This window comes from Bubalus bubalis, chromosome 16 (assembly GCF_019923935.1).
Source record: "Bubalus bubalis isolate 160015118507 breed Murrah chromosome 16, NDDB_SH_1, whole genome shotgun sequence".
Taxonomy (NCBI): Eukaryota; Metazoa; Chordata; class Mammalia; order Artiodactyla; family Bovidae; genus Bubalus; species Bubalus bubalis.
Window position 1 is genome coordinate 8,424,760 of NC_059172.1, and position 19,748 is coordinate 8,444,507.

Sequence of the window (19,748 nt, forward strand, 5' to 3'; positions counted from 1 at the left end):
GGGTATTTAATGGTGAAAAATGTTTGTAATGTATCAAGTGAAAAAAGTGGATTTCAAAATAGCAGTTACAGTATGATAACAATTTTTAATGTGATTCTGTGCTAATACGGGTTAGCATTCGTTTAGTACTTTTTATATGTCAAGAGCTAGACTTAGTACTTTACACACCTTCTCATTGTACTCCTCACTGCCATCCTGTGAGATTAACCCCAGGATGACCAAACAAAGATGAAGACCAGGGAGAAAGAAAAAAGACTAAAGGAAGATTATTTGCTGGTAATAGCAAGAGCTCTAGGGAGTGTCTCTCTGTCCGTCTGGCCCTAGGTCCCAACGCCATCTCAGTGAGCCTGTCCCCGATGGGCCGATACGTGATGGTGGGCTTGGCCTCACGGAGGATCCTGCTGCACCCCTCCACGGAGCACATGGTGGCCCAGGTCTTCCGGCTGCAGCAGGCGCACGGCGGCGAGACCTCCATGCGGGTGAGTGCCTTGCATGGCGGTTCTCCTAGGCCTTGGCCAGCAGCACCATGCAGGCCAGAGGTGCAGTCTCCCAGCCAGGGCCAGAGGCGTCACGCCCATAAGGAGCCAGGAAGGACTCCAGTCCAGTCCAGTCCTGACCAGCCGGCCTCACTTTTGGACGCTCTGGGCTATTCAAAGGCAGTCTTTCTCATACCCTAAATCACAAGCTGGGGCCCCAGAGGCCTGAAGGGATCTTGGGGTAGAGACCAAACTGAATACCTCCTTACCTCAACTTGAGGCCTGTAGTCTGGAGATACATTAAGAACCCAGTGAAATATTTGTTTTGTTTTGTTTTTAATTTTTGAGGAGGCAGGCTACAGAAAGAGATAAGTAGTATACTATGAAATGCTCCTCTCCTGAGGTTGTAATCACAGTGGAAGATGTGGACTCTGCCATGCCCTTAACTGTCCCGTCTGTTTCACCAGCAGGGAAAGGTGGTGTTTAGGACCCGCCCTTGTCTGAAGCCGTCCTCCTTGTATTGCCATAAAAGCTTCTGGCATGGGGTTAGTGGCCTCCTGGACTCCACCATTCTAGCTTCTGACTGAGATTCCCACATCCCACGGGGGCTCATTTGGCCAGGGTTTTGTCAAGGGGAGTTGAGCGTTTGAACAGTTCTCTAATTAGATGGTATTTAAGCTCTGTCTCGAGCTAAGAACCTGTGAATTCCCCCTGCGCTGTGTGCTGGGCCACTTATAGTTTATGCTCTTGCTCATGTGTTGTTTCGTGTTTTCTTTAGCCGTGTGGTATGTCTGTTTAATCCACCCGATTAGGTTCAGTGTCAAGCTCCATAGGGGCTTATCCCCCAGGGCCGCTCATTTAGTGCCACACATGTGGATGCTTGTGGAATTCAGGCCTGAATCTGAAGCATTGGTTTAAAGAAAAATCCTAAAGATAGGACCCATGATATACAAAGCAGTAGAAAGCAGGTGACCAGATGTGGTAGCTCTAGCCTCTTCTCGCTGCAGTTTTCTACAGGGAAGAAGCCCTACTCTGCTGAGCCACTTTCCAAGCCCCTGGAACGAATAAGGCCTTCTCCTGCCTGGGTGCCTTTACCTGGAGTGCCCTCCTCTCCCTGAAACCCAACTGTGTGCAGGCTGCTTCCCTGCTGTGGAATCCTCTAAACAGGGCTGATCACTCCCCAGTAGGGAGCACCCTGTCTGGGTTAACACTCGTCACACCAAACTGCCATTCCGTATCTCTGTGTCATTCTCCTCTCTTGGCTCCTTGAGAATAGAGACCCCGTCTGGTTCGTCTTTGTGAAGTCCAAGTACCTAATAAGGAACCTGATATTTAGGAGAAGCTGAGGAAATAGAAGAGAATCTTAAGAAAAGCATCCTTGTCATTTCCAGCTTGTCCCTAGCAGGACCAGTGAAGGCTGACTTCATGTACCACCATGCCTCTGGCAAGAGCAGAAATGAGGCATTGTCTGCTTTTGACATCATAATGACAGGAAGGTTCTGATTCTTGAATTCCGTGTGACTGGAAATGTTTGACACTGAGTGATTGGGAGGGGACTTGGCAGGAAGTTCATCGAGCCTGTTTTCTTACCTAGAGAAATGAGTATGGAAGGTGAACTTTAAGTATTCTTATGTTAAGCAGATTTGGTTGGTAAAAGTACCTGGCATCTGCTTTTCACTATCTAGAGTCTTGGTCCTTGCTGTTCTTCTTACCCTTCCTGCCTAACTATGGAATAATGGTTTCGATTTAAGAGATAGGAGCAGTAATGGACATCTCCAGCCTCTTCCAGAAGCCAGGGCTCCTGCCCAACTTTTGGGCACAGCCTGCCATCCTAGCAAGGTTCCTCCCTTCCATAAGTAGCCAGAAACACCTGGCTGAAGGCAGACAGCTCCAGGGTAGAAGCCAAGATGCTGTCACAGATGGGGCCCGCCGCGTAGCGGGTGTAATTGAAGTCTGCTGTGGAGATGAGGGGCGCAGGGCATCCCGCCAGCTGCTGCGTGCATAACAACAAGAGCTGCCTGTCAGGCCTCCCAGGCTTGTCAGGCTTTTGATTCTCAACAGGCTCCACCTGCTGCTTAGCAGGGGCTTCCCAGGTGATTCAGTGTTCAAGAATCCACCCACCAATGCAGGAGACGTGGGTTCGGTGCCTGGGTTAGGAAACTCCCCAGAGTAGGAAAGGCAGTGCACATCAGAATTCTTGCCTGGAAAATTCCGTAGACAAGGGAGCCTGGTGGGCTACAGTCCATGGGGTCGTGAAAGAGTTGGACATGACTGAGGATGCCCACACCGCTTAGGAGAGGAGCTTAGTAATTTGAAAGCTCTCATTTGGGAAGTGTTTCCCTCACACGGGAGGCAGGATCCGGGCTTCTCAGCAAGGTTTTTGCTCACCCTGTGTCCACCCAGTCTGACTGTAAACTCCCTTACTACAGAAAAGTTTCTGGTTTTCCAGGTCTTGGTTGCCCCTTACCTCCGAAGGCACCAAAGCGCTCAGCATGTGTCCCTGAATTCAGTCCCCGGTGGGAGGGAAGACACCAGCTTTTGGGGACAGCTGTGCTGTACCACCGTTTAAGGCAAGAAGTGCCATTTTTGTCTGAGAACAGGGAGCAAGGGTTTAATGGGACAGTAGAGCCTCTCCCTCTTTGCACAGGTACGTGTGGATGGGTGTCTCCATCTGTCGTGTCAGGCTCTGTCTGTGAAGGGCCTGTGGGTCCTGGGCCTGTCCTGGAGCTCCTCTGTCATACCCCCTTCTCCATGGGGTTAGCTCTTGGAATTCACTGTGCTAAGGTTGAGAGGTGAAATTGTTGGGCCAGCAGATGTTCCTAGGAGAACATCCCCAAGAACATTGACTTATTTTAATTCCCACTGAGGGACCGGCTCTCCCCAAGAGATGATTCCTTACCCAATCCCATATGAACACTGTGAAAATGAATTGCTAATTGCTCTTAGCCTGGGTGCACTTATTAACAGCAGTTCTTCAGACCTGTGGATCAGTGCTTGTCAAACTGTGCTCCATGGACAACCTGCATTAGAATGCACGGGGTCCTGGTTAAAATACAGGCTCTACTTCAGACCTAAAGTCAGTAAGAATTGGGCGGGAGGGGACTGGGTATTTGTGTCTGTCACACAAGCTTCCAGATGATCTCATATGCACTTGAGTTTGAGAACTGCTGTTCTTAATGACTGCTTTCTTCATTTTAGGTTTCTGCCCTCAGCCTCTCCGGCAAGGCAGAGACAGTCTCAGGTTCCCTTCTTACCGTGGTTTTGTGTGTGGTGCTTTGATCCTTTGCTGATTTTGTTGAAGGCACAGTGGCCTTTGTGTTGTTTCCTATCAGACTCTTAGCTTTTTGGCTGTCCGTGCTTCACCTCCCATCCTTTCTCAGCTGTAATTGCTTTCCAGGGTTCTCCCTTGAATATCTCTATGTGCCGAATTGTTTTCTTCCCCATGTTCAGGTTAATTATTATCCTTGTTTCTAGGATCTAGGGTCCTCAGATATTTGCCTTCTCTGCTGAATAAGGCTAGGCTTAGTCTTCCCAATTTTAGTATCATTGGCAAATCAGGAGAAATACGACTGGACGCCTGTTTTGTATCTCCCTTCCCTCTGTCCATTTGAGGCCCCTCCAGGCTGGATATGCTGTTGTCCAGGCCTCAGGGCCCTACTTGCCGCCTGACTCCCTCACGCTTGCTCCAGTGGGGCTTTTTGTTAATTTCTGTTTTGTTTCTAAGTTAGACATTTAGGGATTGCCAAGCTGAAGTTTTGCTGAATTCTCAAAACACTAAACCGCCTGAGTTCCTTCTCTGCTTTCATTTCCTAATTGGAACAAAGCACAATATTGTAACTGAAAACAGCAAATAATTTTCTAAAATTGTGGCAACTTGCACAGTGTAATAACTTTGGTTGTAACCAGTGAAAGCATAAAATAACAAAAATATAAAATTACTAATGAAACTAGAAATAGTCATACAGCAAACTGTTCTTCCAGTTTGTATGGGTAACAAGTGCTGTTCTACCTCGGAATGGGGGCAAGAGTCAGCAGTGGTGGGGGGGGGTGCAGTGCTAGGGCAGTTTGAACTGGAAAGCAAGAATACATTTCGTGGTTTCCACCCAGGAATTAACAGGTGTTATGTTTCTTCTCCCAGATGCATAGACCAGCCCTCCCCACAGCAGGTGGGGGTCGTAGGCATGTAAGTGGTTTAATAAGAACTGACAGGGCTTCTCATCCCATAACCCCTGCTTATCCTAGAGGCACTGGCCGCCTGACTCTCAGCAGTGCTGGTTTGCTTTTCTCTGATCGTTTTTTTTTGGGTGGGGGGGGGTGGTGCGGCAGAAGTGATGGGACGAGGGACTTGAGTAGGAGAAGCAAGCCCTGGGATGGAGAGCAGTTTAGCTCTCCTTTCTCCCTGAAACAGTATCGTGCTCTGTAAGGCAAAGCCTCCAATAACTTAAGGGCCAGTTTTATTGAAAGCTTTTTCTTTGTGGCTATGTGGTGAATCTGTATTCAAGGATTGAGCATCCATTACCCAGACAGATGGTTAGTTTGAAGGGGGTGTGGAGAAGAGAACCTGCCCTTCCCTCCCTTCACTGCTGTCTCTCTCTCTTCCTCCTGCTTCTCCCCTACTCACTGCCTTCCTCTCTGCTCTCCCACCACCCCACACCCCTTCTTGACCCTGAGAGTTCTGCTTTTCTGTGCTGGGCTGTCCCCTGCTGTACCTTCTTCCTCGAGCACTCCAGCTCCACACATATGCATCCCCCAGGACTTTCCTGGTGGTCCAGTGGTGAAGACTCCATGCTTCCACTGCAGGGGGCTTTGAAACTAAGATCCCACATGCCTCAGGGTGTCACCAAGGGAAAAAAAAAAAAGATATGCACCCAGGTCATTCTCAATAGTTCCTAGGCAGCAGAAAAGGAAGGCAGGCTTTTTAGACCTGCAACCTACTTATATCTAACTGGGCAGTCGGTCTCGGCGTGTATTCCCAGGACTGAGTCCGCATCATCAGGGAACTTAACAGAAGCGTGGCTTCTCAGCCCCATCCCAGACCTGCTGAATCCAAAGCTCTGAGGGTGGAGCCCAGCCATCCTTGCTTTACCAAGCCCTCCAGCCCAGTCTACAGCTGAATCAAGACTGAGGAACGGCCATCAGCTGCACGGAGCTTCTAGTCAGACCCATCAGTTTAGCCTGTTCTTTGCTCTCTTCCTGTCACTTTGTCTCCTCCTGTCTCTTAAACCTCATCTGGTTCATTGCTGTGGCTCCTGTAGCCAGATCTCTCAGGCACCGTCAAGAAGTTGAGAAATTGATGAGGACCTCCTCCCCTCAGCATTTCTGGATCCTGCTGGCGTCCGAGTGATGGCACTTTAGGACCAAGGCTGGTGGGGCCTTCTTCCCAGTTCTAATTAAGATTCTTACCTGCCCACAGTTGACTTCACTCAGGCCCATGACTGTTGGCCTGCGTGCTATATGGAGATTCTTAGGCTTACAAAGTGAGAAGCAGCAGCTTTATCTTTCTCTCTAGGACCTTCCCCATCTGAAGGAGTAGTTCTTGAGTTCCTTTTCCCAACATTCAACTCATTGTTGTCCTTGAATGGGAAGTGCCGCTGTGATACCCATTAATCTTAGTGTCACCTTGGTCATAAAGAAACATTGGTTGGCTTTGTTTCATACTATTTCATAGCCATCTTCACAGAGTAGCCTAGGGATGACTGATGATAATGATTATTACCATAGGTTCATTAAAATGGACCACAGAAAAGACTTGGCGTCCAGAGCACTCGAATCCGTCATTACTAAATTGGAGCTGAGACCCTGGGGCAGGAAGGGTGGCCAGTGCTGTCCGCACTTGACCAGCATTATGTAACTAGCATCTGTGGGCTCTTTTACCCTGTCCTTGCTCCAGTCTTCAACATATACTCTTTACCATGGCTTCCTCCTTGCCTTGAATTTAGCCTGTGATCACATCCAATCATCTGCACTTACTTAGATTCTAAAAGTCTGATATTCAAACGTGACCTATAACTCTAGTTCAATCCAGAGTATTCTCCAGAAATCTTCAGAGAACTGAGCCTCTTCTTAATCTTGTCTGGCCTTGGGAGTGGCAGACACCGAAAATAAAGAGATTTTATTTTTGTATCCTGGAAGGGTACTATTTCTTCAAGGAGAGATGGGGATAAAAGAGAGACAGCTTTGTTGTCAGAAATGATTTACTCCTTCCTAAGATTTTTGTCCTCATTAATTTTCTTAAAGCTGCTTGTCAGTTGATTAAAAGCTGCTTCCGCTGCAATTATCTTAAAGTTGACTTCAGAGATGTGGTTGCAAAGCATCCATCCTCGAAAAGTTCCTTTCTTCAGCACGTCGTAGGAAAGGGGGAGGGGGTATGGGAGAAGTCAGGGGTGTCTCTGATGTGATTTGTCAGAGTAGGGAGGGGGCAAGATAACAAAATTGAAAATAACGTTAGAGCTGCAATCAAAGCCATTCGTTTAGGCGAATTTTTTCCGTGACAGATTCCTTCGACTTTGACAGGTTTTTTTCTTTTTTCCCCTCCATGGCTTCTTAGTAGAACATAGCCCGTGCTGCATTTTATTCTTTTCACTCAAAATCTTACTGAGCCCCTGCCCTGGGCCAGATACTCGGGTCTGGGAGTACAGTGAGCAGAATGGATCTGGTCCCCGCTGTCCTGGTGCACACACGCTCAGCGTCTGGCTTCTTATTGGCCTTGTCACGGTGGCATCCCCAGCCTTCACTGTGCCTGGCACCCAGGAGGCACTCCGCGTTCGTCCTGGGAAACGACGTGGCTCTGAAGTCGTGTGTGCCGTGTGTGCCCTGCACGTGCGTGAACACACACCCTACACACCGGCACCGTTGGTGCAACTGGCCTGTGCCTCACGAGATGGCGATCGGACATAAGTGTTAGGTGGAGTCCTCGTGTAAAGGGGTGTCTTGCTGCTATCCACAGTGCTGCCCAGCATCAGCGAGTCTCTCAGGGCTCTAGTCCCAGCCCTGAGACATGCTGAGAGGTTCCCAGTGGATGTTTCAGAAGTGAAAGGCAAACCATTTTGTTTTTTTTTTTAAGAATTGGTTGGAGAACCAACTTTTCCATTTCTAGAAGCCGAAAGTATTTTATTAACGTTACCCCCTTCTTGAACTTTCTTCTTTCAAAAAAGTATGGATCAAATGAAATAGATGAGGGCTTCCCTGGTGGCTCAGTGATAAAGAACCCACCTGCAGAACAGGAGATGCAGAGACACAGGTTCCATCCCTGGGTTGGAAAGATCCCCTGGAGGAGGGCAGTGGCAATCCACTCCAGTATTCTCGCCTAGAGAATCCCATGGACAGAGGAGCCTGGCAGGCTGTGGTCCATAGGGTCACAAACTTAGCAAAGTATGTGAATATATTTGAAAGTCTCTCTTATCTGAGCCGAACGTCTAGAACAGCTAAGCATTTGGCCATTTCCTTTGAGATTTAGAAAACTGAAGAAGAGTTTAAGAACTTGTGCTGTACACAGAGGTGTGGGCACAGGAGGCAGTAATTCTTTTAACTTCTGGAAGTTCCAGGAGTCCTCCATTCCTTGGTATTCAATTCAGCACAAAACGGGATCCCTCAGCTGAAGTCATCTCTGTGCTTCAGTCCTAATGCTGAGAGATGGTCTTTGGAAAGCATCAGGCCGACTGAAAAAGAAAATTCTTGTTCTCTGACTGTCCTTGGGATCCCTTTAAGAGGAACAGGTGAATAAGACAAAGTCTGTAGGTCTCCACAAATCACAGGAGATTGGCTGGAAATGACTTCAAGGCACCAGGTTTATCAGGAGCAGAGGAGGGCAACAGGTTCCCAAGAGATAAGAAAAGGAGCTGTTCACTCTTCTTTTCTGCTAGGAGAGCTTTGGTTTAAACACGGGTGATCTAGGAGATTTGTTCCTGCTTCAGCTGAGTAAAGAGTAAATGACTTGGTATTCTGATTTTTATTCTTAAATAACCACTTCAAAACCAATATTCTATGAGTTCTAAACTCCAAAGTAGTATATAAAGAAGGCTTGGAGACAGTCAAAGAAATGAAAGTTTCTGAAAAGCAGTTAGATTTTCCTAGGGATGAAGAAACTTGAATAAATAATACATGCATCTAAAGCAAATCAGCAGGCCAACAGAGGGAGCAGGTGACTGCAGTATTCCTCCCCCAGCCTCCTCTGGGATATGTGCATTTCTCAGCCTGTGACAAGATGTGTAGCCATCCATTTCCATTGAAAAGGTCAGCTGTCTCTTAGCATCTGCTTTCCATTGATTTTTCTCCCACTTTCCGGAGAGTTAATTCTCTTCTAGGAACCCTCTCTAAGAGCTTAAAGCTGCCCTTGATTCCCGTCGCCACCCAGAAGGCATCTCTCCTCCTCACAGTTCTTTCTGCCCCGAAGCCCCTTTGGCTTGGTGACTCCTCCCATGGCCTTTCCGCACATTTCTGGTTGTCCCCTTCATTCAAGAGGCCTTCATTGTCTTAGTTAAAAACAAGGGCGACCTGCTGGCAGTTCTTGACCTCTTGCCGCTGTGTCAGGGTCCTGGCTTTCAGGATGGTGAGGTTCCCAAATGTAAGCAAGATAAGCGCAGAGTTCTGTTCTTGGCTGATGTGAGCAGCGCAGTTTGCTGTTTGGACTAATGGTCTGAGCTTTATTGACACGCAGTGGAAAAGAAAGCATCTTGTTGAGGGCAGCAATTCATTTTTCCTCTAAATTTTAAAAGGATGAAGAGGAAGGTTCCCCACTGCGTTCCTCTGGCTGCCTCTCATTCTTTTCCTGTTTGTCTTTGAAGAAGAAACAGGACCCTTTTAGTTTTGATCCTGGAACCAATTGCTTTTGTTCCTACTTCTTGTTAGTTAAGAGGGTTTGAGGGATGGAGAGGCGAGCGGTACAAGAGACCATCTTGGGCCCCAATAGTAGAAGAATCCTTGTCTTCTCCCACTGCCTCAGAACTATAACGATCCTGGCGACCTGACTCATCCCCTCTTGACACACTGAGACTGCACTGACTGAAATGTGTGTTCCTTCTGGCTTATTGATTCCCATTCCGCTCATAGACATTAGAAATGAGAACAGCCTCCTTGGGGGGGGAAGGCGGGGGGTCCTCTCAGCATTTGTCGTCTAGCAGGGAACACCTGCAGCAGAGACAGGTTAAAACCAGGGCTCTGCAAACGTGACTCAGCAGCTGGGTTTCATGTCCAGCTCCCCAGAGGGACCCAGGACCTGATCGTCCTCCTCCAGTATATAATGGTGTTGTAGCTTGTCTTTCGTCAGAGACGGGGAGGAATTTTTGGCAGGCCCCTGGCTTTGTCCTTAACATCCAGCAGGGAGTTTCTAGACACCTGACTAGTGTTAAGGAAGGCTCTACTGGAGATATATTTGGGGTGCCTTAAAATAAAGGCCAGAGCTTCCTTTGCGCTGTCTCAAATCTTCTCTCTTGTTGGTGCTGATGGACTTCGGGTTTGCAGAGCTAGTGCCAAGCCCTGTTGAAAGTGTGGGAGGAGAACCCACAGATCACCCAGTCACAGGGTTGGAAAGACTGATGGCTGAAACCATAAATGATCTGGGAGTAGCCAGAGCTACCCAACCATCTGTCAGCAACGGGGAACTTGCTGCCCAGGTATTCAGTTATCTATGGGGCCGATTGTGAGGAGTCATCCCCAGCCCTTGAGATGCTTTGAGCTGTTAAACTGCATCCAGAGAAAGGAATGGAAACCCCACCTTTGGGTGGTTTTCCACACGGAGTAGATGCTCATTCCTTGAGGGTCCTTTAGTTCCAGGCATGTGTTAAACAGAAGCACTGGATCCGATGGCCGCTCAGAACCTTTACAGCAGGGATCCTGCCTCCTCTCTGCCCTCATCCCCCCTTGTCTTTTTGCCCTCATCTCCCTTCTTCCCATCCCCACTAGAGTGTGATAAGTAAGCAAGTGCTTATCAGGAATTCTGGAGGCTGCTGATCTTCACGTGGCATTTTCTGGCTTCCTGCCACAAAGCAGGATTTAGCCTAATACCCAAACGCTGGAGGAGATGGGCTCTTGGGAGCTGCCTTTTCAACACTGTTTAAGGACTTGGGGAGGGGGGTGGTGTGCCATAGCCAGAGGACAAATTGATGCCCCGTGATTCCTATAGCCATGGAGGTTGTGAACAGCCGTGCGGCAGGGTCTCGGGGTCTCAGCCTGTAATTACTTCTCTCCAGTCGCTCTGACCTTGTCACGCCTAAGCTGGGTCACCCATCATACTGGCTTCTTGAGTTTTGTCCCCTAAGCAAGTTCCTGTACTTGAAAGCAAATTGATAGTATTTGCTTGTTAATCCCTCTGCAGTAGCAGGCCATAAAAGCTAAATTTGTGACCTGTGAGGTGTTTGTTTGCTTCTTTCTTAGGAACATTTCTAGAAAAGAGTCCCCTTATTCTTATGAGCCCTCGGTCAAAACACTCGGCACGACCTTAAAGCATTTGATTTCCGAACCATATCGTCCCCCTTCTTGCAAGACCAGTTTCCCTGGCCCTTCTGCCTCATTGCCTGCAATAATGAATCGTTATGATTTTAGGGGAGACTCTTGTGAGGCCCATTAGAGCTGCCACAGGTGAAAAATGAAGTTTCCCTCATCCACCCACTGAAATGAACACACATCCCTTCTGAACTCTGGGTGTATCCCCACCTTAAATTATCTGACCTTTGGAGAAGGAAACATGAACACGTTAAGAGATCCCAGCCACAGTTGCCTGATGACAACCACTTTGTCCTTTGAGTTTATATACCGAGTCATATTTACCAGACAGCCGATAGGGTGGACAGAAACTATTGATTATCTTTTGGAAAAGGGAAAACCCCTGTGAGAAAGGATGAAGGCACCACACCCACCCCCTGACTTGAAGGAGAAGAGTTGCTCAGATGCAAAGGGCAGAGCACTGGCCCTGCGGTCACGTGGACAGTCACCCAGTAAGGCTGGTGGAGAGGAGTAGCCGTGGATCCTTCCCGGCTCCTACCAGACATGTACGTGCAAGGAAGAGATTACCCAGAGGCAATGACTCGTTTAGAAATTCATAGACCCCACTGGGCCCTTTTTCAGTAGTCGCCTCAGACCAAAGATTTCAGGAGCCCTGGTTAATTCTTACATCTGGAGTTAAGTGAGGTAGGGAGGGCATAGGAGATTGTTAATGCAGCAGCGGCCACAGGGCAGCCGGTCTTAGGCCTCAAAGCAGAGCCGGTTCCTCGTCTGTTACAGACCCTCTTGACCTCAGGAGCGCAGCAGCGCCGTCCAGCAGTGCGCTACTAGCTGCCCAGGCACACCCCTCAGCACCACAAACGCTGGAGAATGCTTACAACGGGATTCTCTGTGTGTGTGTGTCTACCTCGAGCACACACGCCACTGAGTTCTGTGTAGAGACTGTCCTGTTAAAGACCTTTCAGATCGACACCCAAGGCACGTGAACATATGTTCCTAAATGCAGGGCTTCTTATCACTTGATTTCTGTAAATGGTGCGGACCCTTAGCTCAATATTTAACTTTTGGGAGGAGTGGGGTCTCTCATCAGGATAATGAGAAAAGCAATTATTATTATGCCGCCCTAGATTCATTTTTAAGATCGCTTTCTAAACCACGCTGTTCTTTGTTCTCTCATTTTTCCCCCTTCCGTCAGCCCTCAGCGACAGGTAAAGGCAGATGAAGTTCATCCTTAGCTTATAAAAAACCTAAAAGAGGCTAAAAGAGAAAACTTTATATCGACTAAAACTCTAGTGTATAAATTCTCAGTTTTGTGTCCTTCTCATAGGCCCTGATGACTTTTTTTGAAGCCCCGGATGCTGGTTCCTGGAAATATTGTAATAACCAGAGTTACCATTTCTGAGCCTGGCCCGGGCATTTTATGTACATAGTTTCTCTTTATCTGCCCCATTATTTGAGTGCTGTCTGTGTTCACTTTCTTGCATTGGAGAAGGCGATGGCACCCCACTCCAATGCTCTTGCCTGGAGAATCCCAGGGACGGGGGAGCTTGGTGGGCTGCAGTCCATGGGGTCGGTGAAGAGTTGGACACGACTGAGTGACTTCACTTTCACTTTTTACTTTCATGCATTGGAGAAGGAAATGGCAACCCACTTCAGTGTTCTTGCCTGGAGAATCCCAGGGACGGGGGAGCCTGGTGGGCTGCCGTCTCTGGGGTCGCACAGAGTTGGACATGACTGAAGTGACTTAGCAGCAGCAGCAGCTGTCTATGTTGAAACGGAGATCCAGAGACATTGTTAATGCAGTGATGTCAGGACTCAGACGCAGGTCTTTCTAACTCTAAAATGTTGCCCTTCACCCTTCCATTGCCTCTGACTGAAGTCGATTCTGGAACATCGTGTCGATCAGTAGCCAGATCTCACCTTCAGCCCAACCTGAGACAGAGCTAAGCTGCCCCCTGAGAAAATAGTAGCTTTGGAAAGATGTAGACCGATGAAAGGAGATTCCCTTTGGGAGCTGGTCTGTTTAATGGTGATTTTATATACGCTAGGAAGAACTCGTGTACCTGTGTTTTCAAGAGTTCCCTCTGCCTTGCTGCCTACATCTTACTGCACCTTCTCGTTTTCCTTAAGAATAGCAGTTTTAACGTTGCCTTAATGAGATGAATTAAGAATGTTCTCTGATGTTATCACCCCCTCCCGCCCCCCCATCACCTTCAGTTCCCCACTGCCTTGAGAGTGCTCTGGTTTCCGTGGTAACGGGGCTACTAGGGGAGCTTGGCTCTCCCTGGTTTGTCTGGTCAGAGGAAAGTTCGGGGCAATGCTTCCTGCTGTGCTGGGCTCTGCATGGGGCTCTCCAGGGGCTTAAGTGAAAGCAATGAAGTGAGACATGTTAGAGGCTGTGAGGTGAGCACAGCGAAGCCTCACGCAGAAAAGTCCACATGTGCCCTGTGATTTCCTGACCAGTCCTTAGCCCTCACCTCAGGTAAGAGGGTCCCGCCCTCCCCTGTGCGTCCCCAGGCTCTCAGATACACTCCCAGTCTAACCATTTCCTTTCTTCCCTGTGGTTAACTTGCTTCAGGCCATACGAGGGACTTGGTTTCCCCCTGGATTTTGTTATTCTTGGTAACAGACTGTTTCTCCTCCCATTCTCTTTTCTTCCCTCCTTCTCCCCCACCCAGAGAGTTTTCAACGTCCTTTACCCCATGCCTGCTGACCAGCGGAGACATGTCAGCATCAATTCTGCCCGGTGGCTGCCTGAGCCAGGGCTTGGCCTGGCCTACGGCACCAACAAAGGAGACCTGGTGATCTGCCGACCGGAGTGAGTGGCTGGAGGGGGCCGGGGGGGGAGGGCGTGCGGGGGGCGTCTGGGGGAGGTGTGCAGGGGGGCGTCCCGGCGGAGGACTGGGGTCAGCAGCGTTCACCTGTAGGTCTGGCTGGTGAGGTGCGGTCTTCCAGAGGGGAAATCTGAGCCTTGCTAGAGCCTGCCTCGTTCTTGGCATCGCTCCTTCAAGTGTCCTTTCTACCTCGGGAATGGTAGCTCTCCATTCCAGAAATCTTCTAAAGATTGGTGTAGTTACCAAGTGCTCTTAAATCTAAGGCAGTATTGTTTTTTTCTTTCTTTTCCCTTGTTCTCTGGTTTCCTAGTGATAGTCAAGTTTCCCTGCAGGCAGAAGCATAGATATCAACAGTTCTTTTCTAAACCCTTTTTGAAAAATTCAGCAGGTGGTCTTGGGTTTGTGTAAATGCCACAGACCCTAACTTAAGAAATAAAACCAAGAGTATAGCGTTAAAGCCCTAATTTGCCAAGCCACTGATCTCTGACAGCCTGGCTCTATCTGTGTTCTGCCTGTTTTCCTTTCTGCTTGGGCCTCCATCTCATAACACTGAAGGCAGATTGAAAAGCTCAGTTTAAAATGAAAATGATTAAAAAAAAAAATGAAAATGATAATTCACTGGTTTTGATTGAAGAAGAGGGTGGGGGGGTGGGTGGGAACCAGAGCATTGCTGTCTTACATACTTATGACACCTCCTTCCCTCTCCTCTGGTGTTTTGGGGCAGAGAGGTGGGTTCAGGCATCCTGTCATTCAGAGCCCTGGGAGTCCTCCAGGTGTGTCATCCGTTTCCAGAGCCAGCCAGGTGGGGAGACTCGAACTCTGTGCTTCAGTGCAGACCAGGCCGAGGGCTGCGTGGACCAATGCAGGGGTCCAGCCGATTAAGTGTCACGTCTGCCTCCAGGCCCTCGCATTGGGCGCGGAGCCTCGTCCGAGGGGAGCTACAGAGTGCAGAGCAGGCGCGGCCTGGCTGGTCTGCTAGGGTCTCTGGTTGTTGGGTGTGTCCACGTTACCTTTCGATTGGGCCCTTGGTGATTTTTCCCAAAATGTGTGTTTGAGTCACTTCTGGTGGACCAACAAGGGACAGGTGGCTGAGCCCTGGTCAGCCGAGCTAGGTCAGCAGCCCAGGAGAAAGAACGTCTGCTTCTGACGACAGCTCTTTGATCCCACCTAGAATTTTCAGAGCCCCTTCCACAGGGAGGCGGCCGGCTCAGCCCGACCTAGTCAGGCTGCTCCAGGTGCCGGGGGCTGCTTGGTTCTGCCAGCCACGCTCTCCTGGACTCCGGGACTGTGGAGGTGGCCCTTTCACCAGCTCCTGGTGCCCTTGCAGAACACAGCCTGTGTCTTCACGACTGTGCCGCTGTTAATTCAGGCGCTGGATCTGTCCATTTCTGCCCTCCCCTCAGCCTGTCCGTAGTCCTGGATCTGTCTGCGCTGGACGATTTTACCCTTCGTGCCGCCGTTCCCCAGAGCTCATGGCGCTGGTGGTCTGATGCCTCCTCCTTTGTTAGTCCTTCACGAGAGGACTCTCCCAGGCGTCTCTCCCGAGACTGAACAAGAGTCCCCGGTTGCGGCCCCCCTCACCAGCCCTGTGGTTGCGGGCCTTGCGCCCCTCCTCCCGCAGGGCGTCCTTCTCAGCGCTGCGGTCTTGTCTCTGGCTCCGGCTGCTCACCTTGCCCCACCAAGGCTCCCAGCCCCTCTCTTGCAACAGTGGTCTGCTCTTAGCAGAAGCAGGCTCTCTACTCCCAGTTTGTCATGGCCCCACCGAGGCTTTTACATCTGAAACCCCAGCCTACATGCTCGGTGTGAGTCACAGACTCCTCAGCCAGACGCGAAGCTGGCTTTGGCCTCTCTTTTCTCCCCATATGTCGTCTTTAGCATCCAGTGTCTCCGCAGGCGGGAGCCATCTTGGGCTGCCTGGGGAGCTCTCTTGTGGTTTGTTGTTCTTTAGTCTCAGTCCGACTCTTTGCGACCCCATGGACTGTAGCTCGCCAGGCTTCTCTGTCCATGGGATTCTCTCGGCAAGAATACTGGAGTGGGTCGCCATTTTCTCCTCCAGGAGATCTTCCCAACTCAGGGGTTGAACCCGTGTCTCCTGTATTGCAGGCGGATTTTTCACCACTGAGCCACCAGGGGAGCCTGGGGAGCTCTCTTCCCTACCAGCAAGTTAAGTCTCCTCCGTGGCAGGAGAGCAGTTATATTTGACACGATGAGCAGCGCCCCATCCCAGACCTAGTTGTGCTGGACTCCGAGCGAGTTAAGCCTGCCTTTTTGGTGGTGTTCTTTGCTCCTGATGTGTTGGGTCATATGGGTTAACGCCCATTACCTTAGGGCCGATATTTCAGGGTAAATCAAAATGGGCAAGACTTTGTCCCAGGTTGTCCAAAGGCTCTCCAGGTCTCCGTCACCTTCATTTCTGTACTTCAGGCAGGAAGTACCATGAACAATATTCAGGTAAGGAAGTGAAGACCCACCGAGGGTCTCCTGGCAGATCAGTGACAGAATGAGGCTTCCTAAGTTTGCCATCCAGAACTCTTTCCTGTAGCTGATTCTTAACGTTTTTTTCAATCAAAAACTGCTGTAGAATTCCAACAAAAGCAACATACTCTCTTCCACAGAAAAATATACCACTTGCAACTCTGTAACTCTCCGAAGACCTCAGGTGAAGAAAGCAGCCCCAGATCACCTGGAGGCATGTAAGTGGTCAGGTGACTGAGGCAGCGGGAAATGAGCGAGGCTGAGTGAGACCATGGACGTCTTTTTTTTTTTTTAATATTTTATTTATTTGGGTCCAGCAGCCCTTCATTGTGGCACATGAGATCTCTAGTTGTGGTATGTGGGATCTAGTTCCCTGACCAGGAATCAAACCGCAGCCCCCTGCATTGGGAGCAGGAGTCTTAGCCAGTGGACCACCAGGGAACGCGCATCTTTTGAACGCGCTCTGAGTGGTCTCCCGCCCAGGATGAGGAGAACAAATAGGAAAGTAGAAGCCCAGCGTTGTCACCTGCTGCCTGGCCCCGCGTGACACAGCTCCCTGGCACCCCCGTTCCCAGGGGCACACCAGCCGGCCGGCCAGCTGGGCCAAGATGACCGCCCTCGCTCCACACCAGGTGGTCGTCTGCCTTTGTCTCAGGCTCAGGCAGCTGCACCACGTTCTGTGCTTTCAGTCCTGTTCCTGGTTTCTCCTCCATTGTCTTAGCCTTGACACGCTCTCCAAGCACAAAGACAGAGGTAACAAGCTTCTTGGGCATCTCTTGATGGGTTTTAAAAACCCACTTGACAGTAGGCGAAAAAAGCCTCAGGAAACGCTCCGTCTCTCCAGGTCCAGCAGTTCCTAGGACAGGTGAGGAGACGAGCCACTGTCCTTCAGCCTAGAGCCCTTTCAGTGGCCGATAGCCCGGCTGCCGGCCCCCCTCTCCCCTTCCTAGCAGCGAGGGGCTCCTTTCTCCTTTGCTTCACCCCCCACTTCTCCCAAGCCACTCCTGTGCCTCTAGCTGATCACCAGCCCAGCCAACACCCCCCACCAATGACCGCAGTGGGTGTGAAGTGCCAGATTGGTGTGAGGTGCTGCTTGCTCACTTCCGACTTCAGAGGTCAGCCCTACAGATGCGGGGTGGGGATGTGTGTCTGGGAAGACCACTGCGTGTCAGAGTCCGCTCAGAAGGCAGAATTCAGAGACTCACGTCAGGAGAAAAGGAGGCGGGGGGGAATCCCCTGGTGTTCCAGCGGTTAGGACTCAGCTTTCCACTGCCGAGGGCCCGTCTTCAGTCCCTGCTCAGGGAACTGAGATCCCACAGGCTGCATGGCACGACTGCACCCCCTCTTCCCACCTCCAAAAAAAGACCTTCTAGGAGAAAGCTGTGTGGAGCTTTCCAGGCCTCCACTGATAGATGAAAGAAGAATGTCCTCAAAGGGAATTATACCCTAGAAGTTGGGATGTTCGGAGCCAGAGCCCTGTGTGAGAGCGGCGTGAGGTGTTGTTGAGCCAGGCCCAGAAGCACTGCTCACAGAGGCAGCCAGGTGCTGAACAGAAGTCTGTTTGACACGCCTGGCCCTGACTGGCCTTCCCACTCTTCTCCATCCCTCTTTGTCTAGCTTCCAGGAAGGACCTAGAGCAGACAGTGGTGACTCACTCATCGTCCCTGAGGACCAAGGAGAGAGGAGAAGGTTGGCGCCCTTCCTTAGCTTAGAGGTGGAAATAAGTGACATTGAGCACTGAATGGCGTTTCCATGGCCAGAGAGGGTTATCTCCAACTCTGTTCCCTGGTCCGGTGCCTGGCCTTTCGGCCAAACGCACGAGCTTGTCATAGTCAAGCTGGTCTGACCCCAGAAGGTAGAACAAATGACAGCTCACACTGGACTTCTTGGTGAGGAGCAGAGGGGATTGGGAGCAGCACAGCGATCGTCCCTGTGGCCCCTGGTCTGTTTGGCAGTTGACAGCCTCCGTAAACGGCCAGAGTTTGCAGCTCGGGGCTGAGGACGCAGGCTGCCGGACAGGAAGTGTCTGAGGGGCTCTGAGGACGCAGGCTGCCGGACGGGAAGTGTCTGAGGGGCTCTGAGGACGCAGGCTGCCGGACGGAAGTGTCTGAGGGGCTCTGGGTCGGTGTTCTGCTGGCAGTCGCCACTCAGGGAGTGCCTTCAGGTCGCCTTTTCTCCGAGACAGGAAGGAAGGGGCCTGGTCACCCGGGATGTGGTTTGGTGTGGGCTCGGTGTGAACAGTTTGTTGTCACTCACCAGCCCGGGGTAGCAGGCGGTGCAGATGAATTAGAGAGGAAGGATCTGGCGGGGACCCACATGGTATCGCCACTTGTCAATAAATCTTGACAAGTTTGTAAATCAGGCTCCGTGGCAGCTGGCTTCACACGGCACCTCATGCAGCCCGGATCAGCTCCTTAGAGGCTGCAGCGGTGGCTTCGTTTTCCGAGGGGCCTCTGCTTCTGACTTCTGGCCGTTGGCCTCTTCCCTCCTATCAGGTCCTCTCTCTCACCCTTGCCCCCCATCGCCCTGTAGTTCTCAGACAGCCCTCACAAAAGTCACTGAGGATTTGGTGACTCAACTCCTGCAGCCTCGAGGAGAAACAGCTGCTGCCTGAGGCCCAGGAAACGTGGCCCACCGCCCCCTGCGTGTCTGTGGGAGCGGCTGGCGCTCGGGTTGAGGTGTCGGGACTCCGCGTGCGGGCCGCGGTCCTGGCCTCCAGGCTGCTGCAAGAGGCACCTGCAGGTGTCATCGTTGTTTTCGTTTTAGTCACTCAGTCATGTCTGACTCTGCCACCCCGTGGACTGTAGCCCACTAGACTCCTCTGTCGTGGGATTCTCCAGGCAAGATTACTGGAGCAGGTTGCCATTTCCTTCTCCAGGGGATCGTCCCAACCCAGGGATCGAACCCGTGTCTCCTGCATTAGCAGGCGGGTTCTTTACCACTGAGCCACCAGGGAAGCCCCAGGTGCCATTACCTTGAACTTTAATTCTTCACTGATGTTGTTTTAGACAGCATGTCTGAAGATCACAGCAGACCAGCCCTCTTAGTGGAGCTGGGGGCCGGGGGGTGGGAGGGGTGAGGGTGGGGGTGAGATTAGTCCAGAGCAGGGAGAGGACGAGCCCTTTTGTGGCTGCAGCTCTTTCCCACAGGTGACTTAGAGGCCCTCTGGTGACGGGTTGGGCCCTGCTGCCTCTCACCCGAGTGGCTCCTGCCATGCAGCTGCCACCATGCAGGCCCATCAGGTGCCTGTTCTAGCTGATCCTCACGTTTAGGAAGGAATACCCCTGCGTCACCCCCAACAACTCATCTTTTCCTGGCTGATCCTCACGACCCTCTGACTTCCGTTTGTTTGCTCTTTATTGAAGAAGTTGTGTTGTTATCATTCAGGATGGTGACCTAAGCCTCTAGGCTTTCGTTGGAGCTTTTCTTAGTTCGAGTTGCCATAACAGAATACCACAGACAGGGTGACTTAATCACCTGCCGTTCTGGAAGCTGGGAGTCTGAGATCAGGTGCCGCCACGGTTGA

At 50.7% G+C, this 19,748-nt stretch overlaps 1 protein-coding gene across 11 annotated transcripts in view; it reads left to right on the forward strand.

The window, feature by feature from the left end:
- Positions 1–19,748, forward strand: part of AMBRA1 (autophagy and beclin 1 regulator 1) — a 172,445-nt gene that overhangs the window by 142,041 nt on the left and 10,656 nt on the right. For 5 of the 11 annotated variants that reach the window (XM_006042382.3, XM_006042389.3, XM_044929197.1 and 2 more), the window contains 3 exons: positions 325–479; positions 13,592–13,731; positions 16,363–16,440. In XM_006042382.3, the coding sequence (XP_006042444.1) occupies positions 325–479; positions 13,592–13,731; positions 16,363–16,440 (373 nt within the window). Of the gene's footprint in view, positions 1–324; positions 480–13,591; positions 13,732–16,362; positions 16,441–17,839; positions 19,078–19,748 lie in introns of those variants that run through there. The other 6 variants (XM_006042384.3, XM_006042387.3, XM_006042390.3 and 3 more) reach the window with 2 other exon arrangements.